Source organism: Miniopterus natalensis, chromosome 7 (assembly GCF_054644295.1).
Source record: "Miniopterus natalensis isolate mMinNat1 chromosome 7, mMinNat1.hap1, whole genome shotgun sequence".
NCBI classification, from domain to species: domain Eukaryota; kingdom Metazoa; phylum Chordata; class Mammalia; order Chiroptera; family Miniopteridae; genus Miniopterus; species Miniopterus natalensis.
In genome coordinates, this window is record NC_142087.1 from 1603214 (window position 1) to 1623342 (window position 20129).

At 42.9% G+C, this 20129-nt stretch overlaps 1 protein-coding gene across 1 annotated transcript; it reads left to right on the forward strand.

Annotated features, from left to right (window-relative positions):
* Nucleotides 1-251: 251 nt before the first annotated feature.
* Nucleotides 252-17591, forward strand: CHCHD6 (coiled-coil-helix-coiled-coil-helix domain containing 6). Its single transcript, XM_016197322.2, has 4 exons — nt 252-338; nt 11660-11780; nt 15394-15466; nt 17372-17591. Exons 1-4 carry the CDS (start codon nt 252-254, stop codon nt 17589-17591), a joined length of 501 nt encoding a protein of 166 aa, XP_016052808.2.
* Nucleotides 17592-20129: the final 2538 nt, after the last annotated feature.

Sequence of the window (20129 nt, forward strand, 5' to 3'; positions counted from 1 at the left end):
TCCACGCGTTTTCCACGCCCCCGACACCACGCCTCCCCTAGCTACGGGGATACAGAAGGGCAAGCCCGACCGGCGGGACTACAATCCCCAAAATGCCCTGCGGCCCCACGCCACATGATTGGTTGAGCTTTCGGCAGCGTCCAATAAAACATGGTTTTGTTGGCTTGTGCAGTCCCGGAAGCGACAGTTCAGCGTCTGCCCGGTTGCTCGGAAGCCGGGCCGCGTGACCACCTGCCTGCCCGCCTCCTGCCATGGGGGGAACCGAGAGCTGCGAGAGCCGTAGGGTGTCCTTCGGCATGGACGAGGAGGAGCCGGTCCGGGTGCTGCAGGGCATCCGGGTGAGCTGGCCGCCGGCAGGCGCAAGGAGCGAGCACGGCCGGGGCAGGGCGGGCGTGGAGGGCGCCTGAGGGTGCGGAGGCCGGGCCGGCATCAGGGGAGGTGCGGGCCGAGAGCGGGTGGGCGCGCCTGGCTCCCGGAGCGCTGCCTACTCCATGGTGGTGAGCATCTCTCCCCCTGCGCAGTAAACGGGGAAGGTGAGGCTCGGGACAATGCCCAGGGTCCCCCGTGCAGGGAGTGGCCGCCTTCGGGCTTCACCACTACGCCGGCATCAGGGGGAAATAATTGGAGAGCGAGCGAGATGGTGAGGCCACATCCAGCCCCAGTTGACTTGTTACTGACCTGATCTGTTCCACCGCACACCAAGTGCATGCGTCTCGTTCTCTGTACATGATATGCTGCTACCGACCCTGGACAACTGCAACAGCCTTTTAACTAGGGGCTCTCGGATTCTCAACACTGCAGCCAAAGGGGCACTTTAAAAGTTGTAATTCAAACAATAGACCCTTCTCCTTAAAATCCCAAGCAAGGGTTTTTTGTTGTTGTTTTGGTGTTTTTTAAAATCCTCATGGGAGGACTTGTTGCTTGATTTTTAGGGAGAGAGAGAGAGAGACGGAGACGTCGGTGTGCGAAAAAACATGATCCGTTGCCTCCCATACGCTAGGTATGTGCCCTGACCAGAAATCGAACCCATAACCTTCTGGTGTACTGGACGATGCTCCACCCAACTGAACCGCCTGGCCAGGACCTAAGGAAGGGTTTTAATGAATGCCTAGTGCATTTAAGATGAAAAGGAATGACCTTACCTTGTTTTACAAAGCTGTGCTGCTGATCTCTCTGACCACGTTTCACAACCCTCCCCCCCATTCACTAGCCTCAGGACCTCCTTGTCCCAGCAAGATGTCAGCTTGCTTCAAGCACAGGACCTCTGCATTTGCTGTTTGTCTCCCCCAGCTTTAAAAATATTTTTTAAAAAATTTATTTATTTGTTTTCAGCTAATAAGAGCCATATGCATATGTGCCTAAAATTATATAATGCCCTCTAGTTCTGTTGTAATAATGATTGTACATTAGCAAACACCTAAATGTTTTACTAATTGAATTTCATAGGCAACAATATAGGATAATAAAAACATTAATTTCTAATTACTTCATTTGACATCACAATGTAAAGCATGAATCTATTAATGTATCTTGCTGAGAAAACAGGAGGTTTTAAGATTCTAAATCTAGATTTTAATGATTTTGAAATAAATCCTTGGTTTTCCCTATTTCCCTACAAATCATAATTTTGAATACAGTCATATAGCAATCACAATTCAGTTGACTGTTGAAGGTCTTTTTCAAATTGTGCCCTTTCCAACATTTTTCTGAAGCTGGTTTCTGGTTGGTTCCTTCAATACCAAGAGTTCTTGTATGATGATTGCTGGGTAATGTTTGCCTGATAGTCCAGCTTCCACTTGTCCTGTCTTACTTAGCTCTATAGGGACGTATGCAAAAACCCGACTCACCTGGACACTATAACTGTGGCTTTCAGACATGGTGTTGCCAACCACCTTGCCATTGTACCGGATGCTTTCATTTCCCTCCAGATTAACGTCCATTGCCAAGGTGAGGCAGAGCAGTCTCTGTTTCAGCCCCTTGGCTTTAGTCTGTTTCAGTGCTTACCTATTAAGTCTGCTGGCTGCATCAAGGTTCTGGTTAAGGTTTCCTTTCCAGGCCCTATTCCCACCCCCACCCTCACCCCCAGCTTTTCGTATATCAAGCTCTTACCATTCTTGTTATAGTTAAAATATTCGAGTATCCTTACCTGACCACTTAATCTAAAGTACCTTCCCACCCACAACTGTGTGTTGAAGTGGTTAGAGAAAGGAGAGTGTTTTTATAATAGAGTGGGGGCCTCTACTCTTTGCCTGTCATAGTACTTGGTAAATACATTTGGTGCCTGCTGGTGTTATCTAATCTTGACCTGACTCATGGCAAAGGCAAAATGAGGTTGGAAGGTTGAGAGGCAGGAGCCTGAATTGAAATTGAGAAAGATATCCTTGGCTACATTTGGGTGCTCTCCCACCTTTGTCACCTGGTATCCTGCTTTGGGGAATGTTGGAAAGATAGGTCACTGGGAGTTTCTAAGGTTCAGGGGAGTCCCTTGGGAAGTGATTTCCTTTGAGTTGACAGAGGAACATCAACTTTTTAGATATCAGGCAGGTACATTTTATTTCTAGTTTTCTTGACAATTCTGCAAAGTATAAATTCTCTTTAAAGATGGAGAATTGGGCTTAGAGAGGTTAAGGAATTTGTCCAATGTGTTACCTGAGTAACTTCTGGAACTTTAATCCAGATCTTTTTCTCAGTACTCCAGCTCCTTCCCTACCACTGATGCAAAACAGCAAGAAAATTCTGTGACAAAGCCTCCATCTGTCCTGATAGGGTGCTGGTGCCTCACTTTGTTCTACCGGAGGTTGTTAAAATGAAAGAGAGCTTTGGTGACAGGTTGACTGCTGGACAAACTCATTAGAGAGAATAAATGACTTGCCCTGAGTCACACTGTGGGGTGCATGACCCCATGCTATTACAGCCCCTCCCCCCCTTCCCCCTCCCCCCCCTTTCCTTCTCTCTCCCTCCTGCTTATGTTCCTGGAGATCAGAGAAAAGGAGGTGACAGCAATGAAGTGTTTTGGTGTATGTAATGACTTTTTTGTTCGCAAAGTTACTTGAGGGTTGGGGAGTCCACTTTGTTATTAGGCAGGTGAGTAAAAATCAGTAGAAGAGATCATTGGATGAACACAACAAGAAGTTAATTTAATAGAGGTAGATGCCAAGGAATATCTGCCCCTGCTCCTTCAGAGAAAGTTAAATATTCATAAAGACCACTTGTGTTTAACCCCCTGGGCCTGGGCCTGGGCCTGGAAAGTGCTCTAGTTCCCTTAAAATGAAATGCTAGGGCCTTGCTAGTTTGCACACTTACTTGCATAAATTTACATGGTGAGTTCCAGCCCTATTTCCTTGGAAGGTAAAAAATTTAATACAAAGTGCTGCAATTATATTCAACTCATTTTCAGAGCAAGCATGTGTGAAATACATAAAGATTGCATTTCAACCAGTATGTTTAACCCCACCCTCCAATAAGAAAAGAAGGCACACGTGGCAGCCATGCCCTGTGTCTGCCCACTGCCTGTTCTCTGCCCCGGTGAGCAGCCATGTTGGGGATTCAACTGAAATGGCTGCTCCTCCACATCCAGACTCCTCCCTGTCTTCAGCCATTTCCCTTCCAACCGCTAGGTGGCTCTTCCCTAGTTACTTCCCCAGCCTGCTGTGTCAGGTGTGTCCCCAGGCTCATTGCACCCTCCTGGCTATATCACCTCTACTATCATTTATTGCTCCTGTGAGGTGAGTCTGGGCCACTGAGGGGAAGATCAAGGAGGGTGTAGTTAGGCACACAAGAAACAGTTCCCAACCGTGCCAAAACCAGAGACGCCACATGCTGAGCATCGCACCCATAGCTATTGCCTATTCATCACCTCAGTAAACTGCTTGCTGTGAATGTGTGACTTGCCAGACATCGGGCCTGGGTTTGCAGAGACAATAAGGGACAAAGCATAAGGTCCCTGCCTTCATGGAGACCTCAGCCCAGTAGGGAGGACAGACCAAAAGAAAGAGAGAAAAAAGAGGCAAAGGAATAAAAAAGCTGCAAGTGCTATGAAGGAAACAAAGGATGCAAAGAGTAATGGGGCCACCTGCTCAAGGTGTGATAGTTAATGCTGCTCTGAGGAGGTGACTTGGAAGATGTGCCTGAGCCAGCCAGGAGAAGTGCACATATTTACTCTTTGCTGAGTGTTTTAGGAGCAGTATCTCAGATATTGCCCACGCTGACCTGAGATATTATCATCCCTCTCTCAGAGGTGAGGAAACAGTTTCAAGGCGGTGAAGTAACCCAAGGTCACAGTGAGTTAGTGGTAGAGCTGGAAGCTCAGACGTTCCAACTCCATCACTTATGTGCGTGGTAGCCACACAGACTGGGATGTTGGGGAACATTGGCCAGGTGATGAGGCCAGACACGTAAAGGGCCCTGAATGCCAGAGAGAGCTGTTTACATGTTACCCTGGAGGCAACACTGCAGGAGTAACTACTTCTACTTCTCTAATCAGGAGTAGGGCTTTGCAAAGATTGTAGCTGATGATAGTGATTTTTCTTTCTTTTTTTTAAACAGCTTCATTGAGGTGTATTTTATATGTAAAATTCACCATTTCAATAATATTTTAGCAAATTAATAAAGTTGAGCAACTGTCATCACAATAGGATGTTAGAACATTTGCAAGACCTAAAAAGATTCATTGTGCCTATTTGCAATCACTCCCCACTCCCACTTCCAGCCTCAGGTCACCATTAATCCTTCTGCCTCCATGCATTTATCTTTTCTGGACATCCCATGTAAATGCACTCATACATCTTTTACTGTTGGCTTCTTTCACTTAGCACAATGTTTTTGGTGTTGGTTCATTCATGTTGTAGCATGTATCAGTATTTCCTTTTTATTGCTGAATAGTATCTCACTGTATGGCTGTATTGCATTTCATTTATCCAGTCACCAGTTGAAGGACTTTGAATTGTTTCTGGTTCTTGACTATTGTGAATAATGCCACTGTGGACATTTATGTGCAAGTTTTTTGGTGAACATATGTTTTCATTTCTCTTGGGTAGATACCTAAGAGTAGAATTGCTGGGACATTCTGTTTATGAATTTGATGAGTGTTAGGTTTAACCTTTTAGAAACTGTCAAACTGTTTCCTAAAGTGACTGTATCATTTTACATCGTTCCCACCAACAATATCTAAGGGCTCCAATTTCTCCATATCCTCAGCAAAACTTGTTATTGTTTGTCTTTTTAATTATAGCAATTTTGGTGTGTGTGAAATGGTATCTTATTGTGGTTTGAATTTGCATTTCCCTAATAATTAATCATGTTGAGTATCTTTTCATGTGCTTATTTGCCATTTATATATTCTCTTTGGTGAAGTGTGTGTTCAAGTCTTTTGCCCACTTTTAGTTGGGTTGTTTGTCTTTTTATTAGTGAGTTACAGGATTTCTTTATGCTGGATACTAGTTCCTTATCATATTATGATTTGCAAATATTCTCTCCCAATATGTGGCTTGTCTTTTCATTTTCTTAGTAGTGTCTTTGAAGTGCAAACATTTGTAATTTTGATGAAGTTTAATTTATCATTTTTTTTTCTTTTATTGATTGTGCTTTTGGTGTCATATCTTGTAAATCTTTGCCTAATCTAAGCTTATGGAAAATTTCCTCTTTGTTTTCTTCCAAGAGTTTTATAGTTTTGACTTTTTAATGTAGGTCTATAATCCATTTTGAATTAATTTTTGCATTTGTTGGGAGGTAAGGCTCTAAATCAGAGGTAGGCAAAATTTCTCTGTAAATAATCTGATAATAAATACATTAGCTTTGCCGACTAGAAGATCTTTATCATTACTACCCAACTCTGCCGTTGTAGTTTGAAAGCAACCATAGGCAATATGCAAATGAATGGGTGTGGTTATGTTCCATTAAAACTTTCTTTACAACATCAAGTATTTGGTTGGATTTGGCTCTAGCACTAGAGTTTGTTGAACCCTGATCTAAATCCATCTTTTTTTGCATGAGATATCTAATTTTTTCAAGCCAGCTCTGAGGGCACAATGACCAGTGGGCCTCATCACTGAGTTCCAGACCCGTCTGGCTCTGGAGGCCTCCATTCTGGTTCTGTTGGTACAGGGAGCACTGCCCAGATGGTGTTTATTCTCACATGACTACTGTGTGTATATGTATATTTGTTGATTAAAAATATTACTTGCTCTATTTTGTAGCAACATTAAAAAATATTACAAATCTCTTACTGCCAACAAGAAGCATGCCAATGTTTTCCTTAACCCGTCACTCACCAAGTAGTATGGCTGAGACTGGGACACCTGGACTGGGACTAGGAAATGAGAGCCTGTGACTCACCTGTGTAGAACCGCACCGTAGCTGTTCTGGCCCTTGGAGCAAATATGAGCTTTTAACTTTCATCTGCCAGGGCGTATGGTCTTGCCTTTGCCTGCCTCTCTGGCCTGATCATCTGGTCCTATTCTCCTTCTTACACAGTGGCCTTCTGTCAGGCCCTTGGACAGTGGCCAGCTTCAGTTCTTCTCAGAGACTTTGTACTTATCCTCTCCTCTGCTTAGAACTAGATCATTTTCTCCTGGATCTCAAGATGTAAATGTGGAGGCAGGAGTCTTAACATTGGTGTCATCTCCTCTAAGAGGTCTTTCCCAATGCCTGTGGCTTCCTGCATACATTCCATAACTGCAATATTGCATTTTATTCTTTCCTAGCACTTATCACTACCATACGTCACTGATTTTTAAGACACATTTTAACATCTCTGAAATAGGGATGTCATAAAACAGGTGGAATGGTAATTTCATTGGTGTTTTTTGTCTTCAGGCTATGTAAAAATAATGGTGTGATTTATAACTGTTTTAGATTATCTTATGTTGGATGGTCAAAATCTTATTTGTAAAATTGTTTACTTGTTTATTGTGTCATCTCCCATTAGAATGTAAGCTCCATGAAAGCAAGGACCATGTCTCTTCCATTGCTGTTTCTTTCACCTACTGCTCCTAGAACATTGCTCTCACACGGTGGGTACTTAACAAACAAGTACTTGCTGAGGGAAAATGGGTTAGAATTACGTTGTCCTTGACCAGGCTGCTTGCCCTGGTCCCCAGGGCCTCCTTTCTAAGTGTGCCAGCACCTGTTCTTCCTGGTCATATGACCCTTTACAGCATGACCATTACCAAGGGGACTGCCTGTTTCATGCACATCACACATTGATCACCCATACCCACATGGATTTCAGGACCACTCAGTGCTCTCCTCCCTCCCACGTCTCAGAGGCTGGTACATCTCAGAGAGTCCACTGGGATATGAGGTAGGGAGGAGGGGAGCGATGCCTCTTGGTGTGCTGGTATGTGTTTAACACCTGGCTTTTCTCCCAAGACAGTGCCCTGATCTGTAGCATTTGCTGATTTCTGTGGCTTTTTAAGCTAAATCTCTGATATGTATGTATATGTTTGATCTTTAATTTATGCTATGCTGTAGAACAACTGTATTTGAATTAAAAAAAATTACCAGGTCTCAAAAAAAATATCCGTGGCCAGTTTCAAGCTGGTTATGAAGTCAACCAGCTTGCAAAACTTCTGAAAATTTAAAAATTACCTCTTGTGCCAGGCTGGTGTGATTTGGTGGTTGAGCATCAACCCATCAACCAAGAGGTCACCTGTTCGATACCTAGTCAGGGCACATGCCGGGGTTGTGGGCTCAACCCCCAGTAGGGGGTGTGCAGGAGGCAGCCAATCAGTGATCTCATCATTGATGTTTCTATCTCTCTCCCTCTTCCTTCCTCTCTCTGAAATCAATAAAGATATATTTTTAAAAAATGAGGTCTTGCAAGCCACTTCTAGCACACAAAAGATTTGGGACACCCAAATCTTTTTTCCATGCAGATTTACTCTTGAATGCCAGCTCCATGTCCCTGCCTGCCTGGAAAAACATCCCATCTCAGCCTTGCTGTCGCCTCACACCCAATCAGGGGTCCCACCTTGAACCTCTGTGTAGCTGACTTGAGCAAGAAATGGGCACTTGACTGTACTGCAGAGTTTACTCTTGACTTTCCAAAACATTGACTCATTACAGGCTTTAGTTGTTATGCTGTAAAAAGGAGAGAGTGAGCCAGCGGATTTTAAGGGTTCTTTACCTTTTATAACCTGAGATTTTATATCTACAATCAAGCTAATTTGCTATTTTCTCAAAATGGCCTCTCTTTTCTTGATTTGCCCCTTTCTGTCATTCTCCCTCAAGCTCTTCCATTAACCTAAGATCAAAACTTCTTTTTCTTTAACTCTGTGCTCTCCTTTGTTCCTCACCACTGAGGTAGCACCAGACAAAAAGCCTGTTACTGCATGTTACTGCTGCTGCCGCAGGCCCTTGTCACTTCGTGACTAAGGGCACGCTCCCCACTCCAGTGTGCTCCCTGTGACACTGCTGATTCACCTTCCAAAAACACCCCCTATGCTCTTTCCTGGCTCAGAAACTTTCAGCAGTGCCCACAGTTGTTTGAGTCCTCTGACTTTGAAGTTCCTGTCGGTACCAGCTCCATCCAAGTCCACCTTTTCAATCCACACCTTCCAGAGACCGGTGTGCCTGTAGCATACCAGTCTCTGGCTGGCTGTGTGTCTTTCCCATGTGCCCAGCCCAGCACTGTGCAAGATTACCTCCCCTCCCCCTCCCCACACTGTCACTTCTCTTCAGTCCAAATCCTGCTCTTGCCCTCAGGAACACACACAGGTGTACGTTCCTTAGGATATCTTGCTTTTGCTAAGTGACATCCAGTCTGGACTGCTCACTTTTTTTTTTTGTTCTCTTTATAACAGGTTTATTGAGAGGTGATTTACATACTGTACAATTCACCCATTTAAAGTGTACAATTCAGTGGTTTTTAGAATAGTCAGATATGTGCAAGCATCATCACAATAGTTTTTAGAACATTTTTATCACCCTCCACCCCCCAGAAAAAAACCTCTTACCCTTTAGTTATCAGTCCCCAGTCTCCCTATCTCCCCAAGTCCAAGGTAACCACTAATTACTTTTTGTCTCTGGAGATCTGCTTATTCTAGACATCTCAAATAAGCAGAATCATATAGTATGTGGCCTTTTGTGTCTGGCTTATTTCACCTAGCATAATGGTTACAGGTTTATCCATTTTATAGCATGTGTCAGTACTTATTTCTTTTTTATGGCTAAATATTCTATTGTATAGATTTGTCACATTTTACTTATTCATTCATCAGTTGATGAATATTTGGGTGGTTTCCACTTTTTGGCTGTTATGGATATGAACACTCATATACAAATTTTTGTGTAGACATGTGTTTTCATTTCTCTTGAGTAGATAGCAAGGAGTGGAATTGCTAGGTAACTCTATGTTTAACATTTTGAGTAACTTCCAGACTGTTTTCCACAGCAGCTGTGCTATTTTATGTTGTTATCAGCAATGTGTGGGTTTCTGATTTCCCACATCCTTGTCAACCCTTGTTATTATCTTTGATTATTACCATCCTAGCGGGTGTGAAATGGTATCTCATTGTAGTTTGAATTTGCATTTTTCTAATAACTAATGATATTGAGCATCTTTTGTATATTTCCTTTGGAGAAATATTTAGTCAGATCATTTGTCCATTTTTAATCAGATTATTTTCTTTGCATTATTGATTTGTGGGAATTCTTTATATACTGTAGATACATATCCCTTGTCAGATATATGATTTCAAATATTTTCTCCCATTCCTTTGGTTATCTTGTGACTTGCTTGATTGTGTCGTTTGGTATACAGAACTTTAATTTTGTTGAAGTTCAGTATATCTGTTTTTTTTTTTTAATTTTTCCTGCTTTTGGTATCATATCTACAAATCCACTACCAAAGCCAAGATTATAAAGATTAACCCCTAAGTAAAAGAAAAGATTTACCCCTATATTTTCTTATAAGAGTTTCATTGTTTTAGCTCCTACATTTAGATCTCTGATCTGTTTGTATATGGTATGAGGTAGGTGTTCAACTTCATTCTTTTACATGTGTAAATCTAGTTGTACCAGCACCATTTGTTGAAGAGACTATTGTTTCCCCATTAAATTGTCTTGGCGTCTTTGTCAATTGACCATAGATAAATAGGTTTATTTCTAGATTCTCAATTTTCTTTCACTGCTGTATATGCTTGGTCTTCTCTTGTCCTGTGTTATTAATTAGCTATTTGATTTGCATGGATCTTAAATACTAGAAGGACTCTGTTATTATTATTATTATTATTATTATTATTATTATTATTTTTAGTTGCTAAAAAATTGTTCATGCTAAAAAATTAAAATGCAGAAGTGCCAAAAGTAAATTCCTGCCCCAGCTGCTCCTGTCCCTACTTGCAGGACTTTGTGTTTTTTATGTGGTCTTTTAGACTTTAACATCTGAACAGATACATATCTTTGTGTGTATGCATATAAGTGAAAATTCAAATGCATTTTCACATTTGTGAATATACATATGCATGTATTAACCTATTTATATTTGTATGCCTGCATATTTTTGATGATTGTATATCTCTTTTTACAAAATTGAGATATACAAAGTGTTCTATGACTTTGCAAAATCAGCAGTATATCTCATATATCCTTTTGTGACAGTTGTATGTCATACTTCATTCTTTCTTAATGGTTCCATAATATTTCATAGAAGGTATACAGCATCATTTCTTTAATCAGTTCTCTATTGTTGCATATTTATATTGTTTTCTTTCCTTTTTTTCTATTCCAATACTTCTGTGTACATGTGGGAGCACTTTTCTCAGCTGGATACTGGGAAGTGGAGTTACTGATCGTGGCTTTTTTTCTTTAAAGTCATTTTTACATTTTCCCCTCAACTGTGCTTTATGATGCTTTGCACATATTAGGCACTTAGTAAATATTTACTGAAGTGAATGCTTAAGGGTTTTTGTTCTTGATTTATCCTTAGCTTGTTATTTCATTTCAGTAAACTGTTTTATGACACCCTCATGCCTATTTCACTTCCTCTAAAATAAATGGAAGTTTGGTTATCCAGTCTTCATTAGAGGGAACTAAGGTGAAATGAGTATGTGTGGCACTGAGGGGTACGCAGAGGTGAGTAAGTGGAAGCCCCAGCCCTCAAGGTATTTACAAACCATTAGGATGGTGCAGGTAGCATTTTGTGGTACGTCCTTAAGAGGCACACATGAGTTGTAATGGGAATGTTAAGGAAGACGAGAAATGCTGCTTCACTTGGGTACTATCAGGGAAGATCTCACAGAGGAGGGAACACTGAGATGCCCTTAAAGGAAAGGTAAGATTTGGGCCGGTAGAGGTGTACCAGGGGTGGGGGGCTGCTGGTGGATCTTGGCAGAGGAGCAGTGTAATGAATTGAGAGGGAATGAGAAAAGTGAGAAGTTGGGTTCCACCGAGTGCAGGGTGTGGGCAGGGAGCAGCAGGAGATGAAGCTAGAGAGCCGGCAAGGGACCTGCTGTGATGGGTCTGGAATCTAGACGGTGGTTTGGCACTAATCTGGTAGGTGCTGGGCCATTACAGGAGGTTTTGAAATGGAATTATATTATTGGAATTGGTCTTAAGGAAGTGGTGTCAGTGGTCAGTCTGGGGCATGGATAAAGGATAGTGTTCATTTCCAGAGGTTTCTATGATATAACTTTTTCCCATTCTTCAATTCTTCCCTTAGCTTTCTGAAAATGTGGTTAACCGCATGAAGGATCCCAGCCAGCCTTGCAAAGTGGGCCAGCTGACTTTTCCTCCTGCTCCTCCATCTTCCACATTTGGCACCTCTAAAGGCCCGGAGAAAGGTACGGCAGGTTGTAGTGATTCTGTGGAAAGCTGGAGTAGAGTGTGAAAGGAGTGCCAAACTATGCACCTGTCAGAACATATTTGACAGCTAATGTGGCTCCAGTTTGTTTCTGGGTGATGTCAACATCTCCTTTCTGATAATGACTTTTGAGGGGAGTGTGGCTTCCGTGCATTACAGATGCTGTCTGGTATAACAGCAGCAGCACAGGTTAGTCAGAGCTTCTGTGAGTGGGGCCAAACTGTTTTGCCTTATTGTTTCAGTTTCTCTCTATGTAAAAAAATAAGGCAAAAGGGCTTGGTTTGACAGCTCCTGTAAGAAGTTGCTTTTAAAGATTCATAAGCGAAGCATGATCAGTAATGTTGGTGTGGTCCAAAGAATGGTAGGGGTTTACGTGAGATGGGACAATTAGGGGGGATTGAGTCGATGACTTTGGTGTCAGCCTCAGCAACTCTAACCTGGCCTACACATCCTGTTCCTTCTAAGAGTGGCTTCCACTCTGTACCTCCCACGAGTTCTTTTTGCATCCATGCAGGGCTCAAAGCTGATTTGTTCCCTACTCTTTGGTGCCCATCACAAATAAAGAAATTTGTGTTTTTCTCTAAATAACTACTTTCAGCAAACTTTATGGAACAAAACGTTTAAGCAGAAGGTGTAAGGTACAAAAATATAAAGCTATTACAAACCAAAAATGTCTTGAGACAATTGCTGTTCTACTCAATAAATACTTGTTTATGAGAATTTGGGTCTTAGCTATCATTTGTAACCTGATGTATTTTATTTTTTACCGATTGACTGGAGGAGCCATGGCACTGTGGAGTATAAATTCTGTCTTACAGTGGATAACTGTTCATTGTATTGTATGTGGCCTTGCATTAGAGTTGTCTTTTCTGCTAATCCTCCCTATTAAGTTGTAAGATTATAGAAGGCAGGAACTCAGCATTTTCTGAAAGCTAATCAGGGATCAGGACGTGTGCTTCATACTGGGACACAGTGACAGGTAGACACCCAAAGCTCTAGTTAAGGAGCCAGATATACATATAACCCTGTGGGTCACATGCATCATGTGATGTTGCAACACTATGCAACATGCTTAAAGTCTAAGGTAGCACAGAGGAGCGAGTGACTCATTATTTTAGGGCAGGACTCCCGGGAGTTGACTTTTGAACTGGATTTTGAAAGAGCAGTGATAGATAGGCGTTTCAGGCTTGGTGAACAGCATCAGCAGAGGCCCAGAGATGACACAACCTGGCCTCTTTGGGGACCTAGAGACTGTTTGCTATCTCTGGAGTACAAAGTAGAAGGAAAGGGGAGGTGTCAGGGCAGTGCTCAGAAGCCAGGTCCTGGAGACCTCCGCACAGTGGCCAGAGAGCTCCGACTTCATCCTCATGGCCAGGGTGCAGGCCAGGCCTTCTACACCTCTGCCCCTGTATTGTCTACCTCAGGGCTTCCTGAGCTTTAGGGCAAATCAGTACCTGGATTTGGATCTGCCCCAAGATCTTTATGAATATTCTATTAGTGAAGGGGCTGAGTGATGTTCTCAAAATCCACACAAGATGCCCTGTCCTTTATCAAAAGGGCTAGCTCCCATGATTTCTTTAGCCGACTGATGAGTTGAAGTGGGTCAAACTTAACCCAGGGCATTTTAATAAACTGCATTAACTGGTGAGAGGAAGTGATGAGAAAAACAAAATTGCTAAAATATATTATGCACACATCAATTTTAGCTTTGGATAATAAAAGAAGCACTCATTTCAGTTTTGGTAAGTTTCAGTAGTTTAAGAAGCAAGAATTGTGGCTCATTTGTCATTTGGTTTTAGTTATAACAAAGCATTTTGCTGTTTAAATGATTGATGAGTATGAGTTTTGAGTTTCTGAATGCTTCAAGTCAGCATAAATGGACTGTCTTGAAGTTGACTAATTTTAAAATATTTCTACTTTTAAAATCAGTGTTTGCTTTTATTTTAGTGATAGAACAAATTAGAAAAAGAAGTTAAAATTAAACCCTTATGTTGTACCATACCTCAAAACAAATGTCAGAGGCAATACAAGATTTAAATATAAGAATTGAAGCCATAAAATTACAATGGTACATAAAAGTGCAATCAGTAGATTTTCTAAGCACTACATCAAGTAAAGAAACCCTAAATTATGAAGAAAAGTGAGTAATGTAAGTATAAGAAATTAGAAACAATTTAGAAAAAATAAATGAAGTATGAATAATAAACTGGGGAAATATGACAGAGTATTGGTGGTTTTAATATATAAAGAAATTTTAAAGATTCTTAAAAGAAAATGTACACAAATGGTCATATGCATGTGATGAGATTCTCAACTTTCTTAATGATCAAAGACACATATTAAGTAATGAGAGTTACCATGGGGGCAGGGAAAAGGTCAGGCTTGTACATGGATGGAAGGTGGGAGTGTGGATTAGTTTACATTGTCTACAATGGACTGATATTTTTGTAGCGATAAAAAAGGAAAATTGTATAAGAAGCAAAAATAGGATAAATTATACCTCAGTAAAGCTGTCGTAACAAATAAGTAAGAATGGGGAACATTAATGTCAAAATAAGAACTGGTCAGCAGTATACTATTTTTTATTTCCATTCGAGAAACTGTCATGTTACTCTGGAGCACTTAGGTGTGCCCTCCTTGCAGGCTGGAGCTCGGCTGCACCCATCCTTCTGTAGAGTCTGAAAGTGTGAATCATAGGATGGTTACTTTTGGAAATGACTCTGAAGGGTTGCGTGCTCCAGCCTGTGAGTTCAGCATGCTTTAAAAGGTCTTGGGAGTGAAATGCCAAATCCCCACATATTCTTTCACAAAGCCTACTTCTTCTAAAATATTTTGTGCAGTCCTACTCACTGCTGCTTTTAAAGCCTGTGATGGAGGTGTAGGACACTTGGCCAAGGCCACAGAAAAGTGTTGAAATTTGGCTGAGAGGTGGTTTGAGAAGTATAAAGCCTGAGGGAGGGAGAAGAACAAAACCCTCAGAGTCACTAAGCAGTGACGAGAGTAGAGTGAGTTGGAAATACTCAGAAATCTCCAAGTTCATGGCCATCAAAAGGTAGACCTACTGTGACAACTTAAAGAACCCAATAATTCTAGAGGTGATCCAGGTAAAATGATATATAAAATACCATTAATAGGGGGTGTTTGCCACATTCAGGATTAGAAATTCGTAGAATGGGGTACTAAGGGAAACAAGATTTAAGGAACCTCCTTTCCCCTCCTGTCTCCCATGTCACACCCAGACCCTGGAGACTGTCCTTTCAACATAAAGCGTGAAGTGGTTCCTCAGCTGTTCTTGGCCTCTGTTTAGTAGATGACCTAGGGGCCAGGTAATTGTAGAGTGAGTAGGGATGGATTTGAAACGCTGCACTCAAATAGTTCTGCTTGCCACCAGTCCCATGCAATAAGAGGTCCTGGTGCAGAATGAGGGAGTGGAAGGCCTTTGGGCCGTCACTCTCCAGAATAGTTGGATCAAGGATGTGTCCATCCCTGGGGACTGTCCATCCCTGGGAGTGCACTCCTGAGCTCCTTTCCTGGATGACCACCATTTATCCTGGGGTGCTGCTGACAGGCCTCTTCTTCTCGTCCCTTTGCAGACTCCAAACTGCCCAGGTCGGGGTACGGCGGTGGCCAGCAGCCCTCGGGAATTGCAGAGGATCTCCCTAACAGGTAAGTGTGAGTGCCTGCTCACCCCTGGCTCTGTACTGGCTGAATGATCTTTCCTCACTGGGGACCTTTCCCTGGCCTGAAGGCTCTAGGGTTTGACTCACATATTTTGTATTATTTAGATTGCACGACTGCCCTATGATATAGGTGGTACTGGTCCTTGTTTAAAGATGAAGAAACACCAAAAGGGGCATGTGGGAGTTGATTGCTAATGTTTTCAAAAATTCACTTGAAAAAGCCAGGACTAAATAGTTGAGTGTCTGGACTTTCTGGGCCTGTGTGCATGTGCAGGCATATTTTTAGAGATATGAAGGAGAAAGTGGAGCCCTCACAATTCTAACTGTAGTTGGTGAGATGGACGAGGCTTCAGGATGCTGGCGACTTCCCATCAGCACGAGCCAGTACTCTGAACTGGGACCTGCTCCCCTCCCAAGGCTTGCAGAACAGTGGTTAAGGCACAAAGGCCCTCCTGGAGTGCAGGTTTGCATTTTGATTTTCCAACTCACGGGTAATGTGACCGTGGAAAAGCACTGTTTCTCTCTGAGGCCTCTGAGGAGGTAATTCCTGTACCTCTTTCATTGGAGTATTGTCATGATTAAATATGTTAATGCATTCAAAGCACACAGTGCCTGGCACCCAGAGTTCTCAGTGAATGCTAGTTAGTTGTTACCAATCAATTTCTTCAACACCCTTGAAGACACTGGCCTCTGTGACAGAGGGGCCAAGTAAATTTGTTTCAAGAGGCGCAGTGTCAGCCACAGTTGGTTTTCTCCTTCCAGTAGGTCAGCCATGTGGGTCTGTCCCATAGATGGATTAAGATCCATATCCTAAGAGTCTCACCTCACTAATCCTAAGAGGCCTCTCCAAGAATAACTAACCTGAACCCCCTTTTTGGATACTTTTAGACAGTTAAAAAGTGACCAAGTAATACATGCTAATGAAAGACTTAGAAAATACATAAAATGAAAAAAGCCATCCATGGATTCATCATTTCTAGACAACCATTGTTAGTATTTTGGAGTGTTTCTTTAAAATGTGTTCTTTTCCCTAGTTTGGGATTATTTTTTCAGTCATATATAATTTTTTATTTTGCTGTTTTCACTTAGTATTATAATTTTTTCCATTTGTTACACATGCTTTATAAACATTTTTATTGCTTAAAGTAGTTTATTAGTTCTCAATTTTTAGATCCAACCTATAGACAAATCAAATAATGTGTTTTTTAATGATGATATAATATGCCATTGTGTGATTATACCAAATGTCTAACAATCAAGGTCAAGTTAAAAGGTATTTCAGTTGTGTGCATTTTTTATATTATAATAAATAATACTACTAACAACATCTGAGTACTAGTAGCTTTCTCTCTCTCTTTAGTGTTATTTTACTGGGCAGAAAGCCCAGCAATAGTAAAAGGTTAGGAACAGATTCAGAATGAAGAGTTACATGTTCAAAACAAAGGGCTGCTGCTATCTAAAAACCTTCAAGCTCTCAAGTGGAGGCAGGGAAGGTGGGCTTCCTACCCTTCCTACCCACTTTTTAAAGAGTAACTAGCGAGGGATTGAAACCCTGCCCCAAGAATTTCTCATTTGGCATATGGCTGCCTGATTCCTCACTCAGTGGTCAGCTTTCCTTCTGTTTCTAATCTATATTGTTCTGGCTGAGAAAGTGTCACTGTCACAAAGTATCACAATCCCCTTGCCTTGGGGGCTGTCACTGATGCCTAACCTCCAAAGGGTCAGGCAGTGTGGGCTTTCACAGTACTCTCTCTGGCCACCCTCAGAGTTCCACTGGCCCACAGGTCCCAGTCCCCTGCGCAGCTGAAGTGAATGCACAAACTTTTTCTTGGCTACCTTCTGCCAAGTCATTATATCTGCACCTGCTTCTCCCATGTCTCTCCTGGCACAGGTATAAACAGCAGCAGGCTATAATCCAGGATGAGCTGTTTCAGGCGCTGAGGAGGGAAAGAGAGGCAACCAAGGAACCCTGGAGCGCATGCCTGCATGGAGGGGAGGGCAGCATTGACGAGGAGAAGCAGAAGTCAGCCCTGCTGGTGAGTGCATATCTTCCTGAGCTGGCCTTTCATGCTCTCGCAGCACAGGGAAGCAGAGGTCGGGCTGGGGCCTGATCTCTCTGAATCCCGGGGCTCAAGCTGCCCATCCGATGTCCTCCTAGTCATCTTTGTGGAAAGGGTGTATTTTTAGGGACCAGGAGCTTGAATTCTTGTAATCCTCGTTCTGGTACTGATAAACTTTGCTACCTCTGGTCTGTGTTATCTCTGGGGATGTCAGGTCTATAGTGTAAGGGCTGGATCATTCGATGGCCTGGTTCTGCTCTGAAACTTGACAGGTGTAAGTGCTACAGTGGTATGTGTGCCAGAAGGGTGTGAAGGGGGAGGACTGAGTCTTGGGGCCATGTAGTAAATGAGATGTTAAGTTTGTAGAGATAGGCAGCCCAGGTGTGAATCCTAGTTGTCTCCTTGTTAGCATGGGCACATCCTCTGGTGTCCATGAGCCTTGGCCAAGGATTAGGATGTTTATACACAGCATTGCCTAAGGGGTCAGTGGAGGTGATCAGTGACTGTGCAGAGCTTAGTGCTCCCCGGCACATCATGAATGTGTGCTATTGCTGCTGTTATTGTTATTTATACATTTAACTGATGGGAGACTGTTAGTTAGGAGCCATTCTGCTGTAAGTGCACAGATGTCAAAGTGTGCAGTAGTCACATAAGAAATTCTGGTTGGACTGGGCCCTCTGGGAAATACGAACAATGTAGGGTCCTTTCCCTTGGGAAATTTTCAGTCTAGTGGGGAAGATAGACTTATACCAAACACTTTGGAAAAGGCCAAATTGGTTACATTAAGTGTGAAATGGAGGTAAAGGTAATATGCTTAGGAATGCTAAGGCAGTGGTGCCAACTGCTGGTGGAAGAGATGGCATTTGACCTCAGCCTTGAACAATGTGGAGCCCCCAGGCTGAGGGAGCAGCTGGGCTGAGACAGGTGGATATCCTGGAGTTGACAGGACACTGAGAAGTGAGTGAGGTATGAAGACAGATTAGGGAAGGCCTCGGATACCTTGAGTGGTTAACCCACAATATAGCCCACAGTGACTCTGAAACTGCAGAGGATTCCCAATTCATAAGGATGGGAACAATGCGATTTGACTTATGTTTTTAGAACCCCGTGGCATCCTGGTGAAGAATCAATTAATGTAGAGAGAAACTGGAGTGAGAACACAGTTTTAGAGGCTCTTGCAGTTAGTCTCTGAGGGACAGGCAGGTTGTCACCCCTTTGCAGGCAGTCTGAAAACCAAGTCAGAAGGACCCTGGTCCTGGAGATGAAGGGTTAATCAATATGGCATGAGCAATGGAAGTTGGCCACCTAGGACGGTGATCTAGCATGGAAAATGGCAGCCTCCAGGTGTGGTATCTATTCTCACCTGGAATGTGTTAATTACAGTGAATGTGTTAATTACAGCTTCCCTTCTCCACCTGCAAAGGAGAAAGCTGGGCCCTGCTTTCTCAGAATGTCCCTGCAAGAGAACCTGTATAAGTGGGAAGCAACACAAATGACCTTCAGTAGGTTTTTTTAAATAAAGGGTGACTTTGTAGTAAAGGAGATAACATCCTTACTTGACTCCCGCCCCCAGATCTCTGGATGAGTATGGGCTTCGGAACCAGAGTTCCTGGGGCATAGCGAAGCAAGCGACCTCCTTCGTTTTGAAGATGTTTAGCAACTACTTTGGTGGGCGTTCCCATTTTTTTGACTTCAGCATCCATTTCTTCATGCCTTTGGTTGCCCTGTTTTCTTTTGGGAACTTACTTGTTTCCTGATGTTGCATCATCTTGCTGGGATTGCAACTCTAATGCCCAACTTCCTCTATGGAAGCTAGGTCTCTTCTTTCCCCCTGCCATGGTACAGGCAGGATCTGGGCACTGGCCCAAGGGCAGCCAGTCAGGTCCTCTCTCCGGGGACTTTCAGTTTTGACTGAGTGAAGAGACCAGGGTAGGGGGCCAGGGTGGGTTTTTTTGTTGCATGACTGACCAGGATTGTCATCCTGTGAGGCTGCCCTTGGTTTCTGTCTGGTCCTCTGGCCTTCCTGAGGATTGGATCATCTGCTGGTAACCTGCTATCAACTCTCCCTTGTTTCAGTTAGCTGGTGTTGGTTTCTGTTTTGGTGCTATAGCAGATGCAGAGCCCAGTTTTAAAGGCTTACAACCACATTCAAAACTCAGTGCAAACAGAGAAGGGAAGCTAGTACCAGGCCCTGTTCTGTAAGTCATTAGGGGCACGAGGTACTCACCTAGATGCTGAGTGAAGCTGTAGCCATCACTTCCATAGTGGGTTGGTGTAGTTATTAGCATGTGCTTTTCGTGGAGATAATTTCAAAACTGTGCTTTGTAGGATTTAAATAGGAGGAGAAAGATGGAGAGAAGAACCTGAACAGAAGCACAGAGAATTTTCTTTCTTCACCTGCGTCTTCCAGATGCAAGGATTGAAGGAGCTTGCTAGGCAGGGCACTTAAGGGTGTTGGGATCACTGCATGTCCTCCTCACCAGGAGGCCAGGCTGCACGCTGAGGCAGACCAGGCATGGTCGCTGGCTGAATGAGCTGGCTGCCCACTTGTTCTTGGTGGCTCCTCTGATTAGTGTCCTCAAGCCCCGC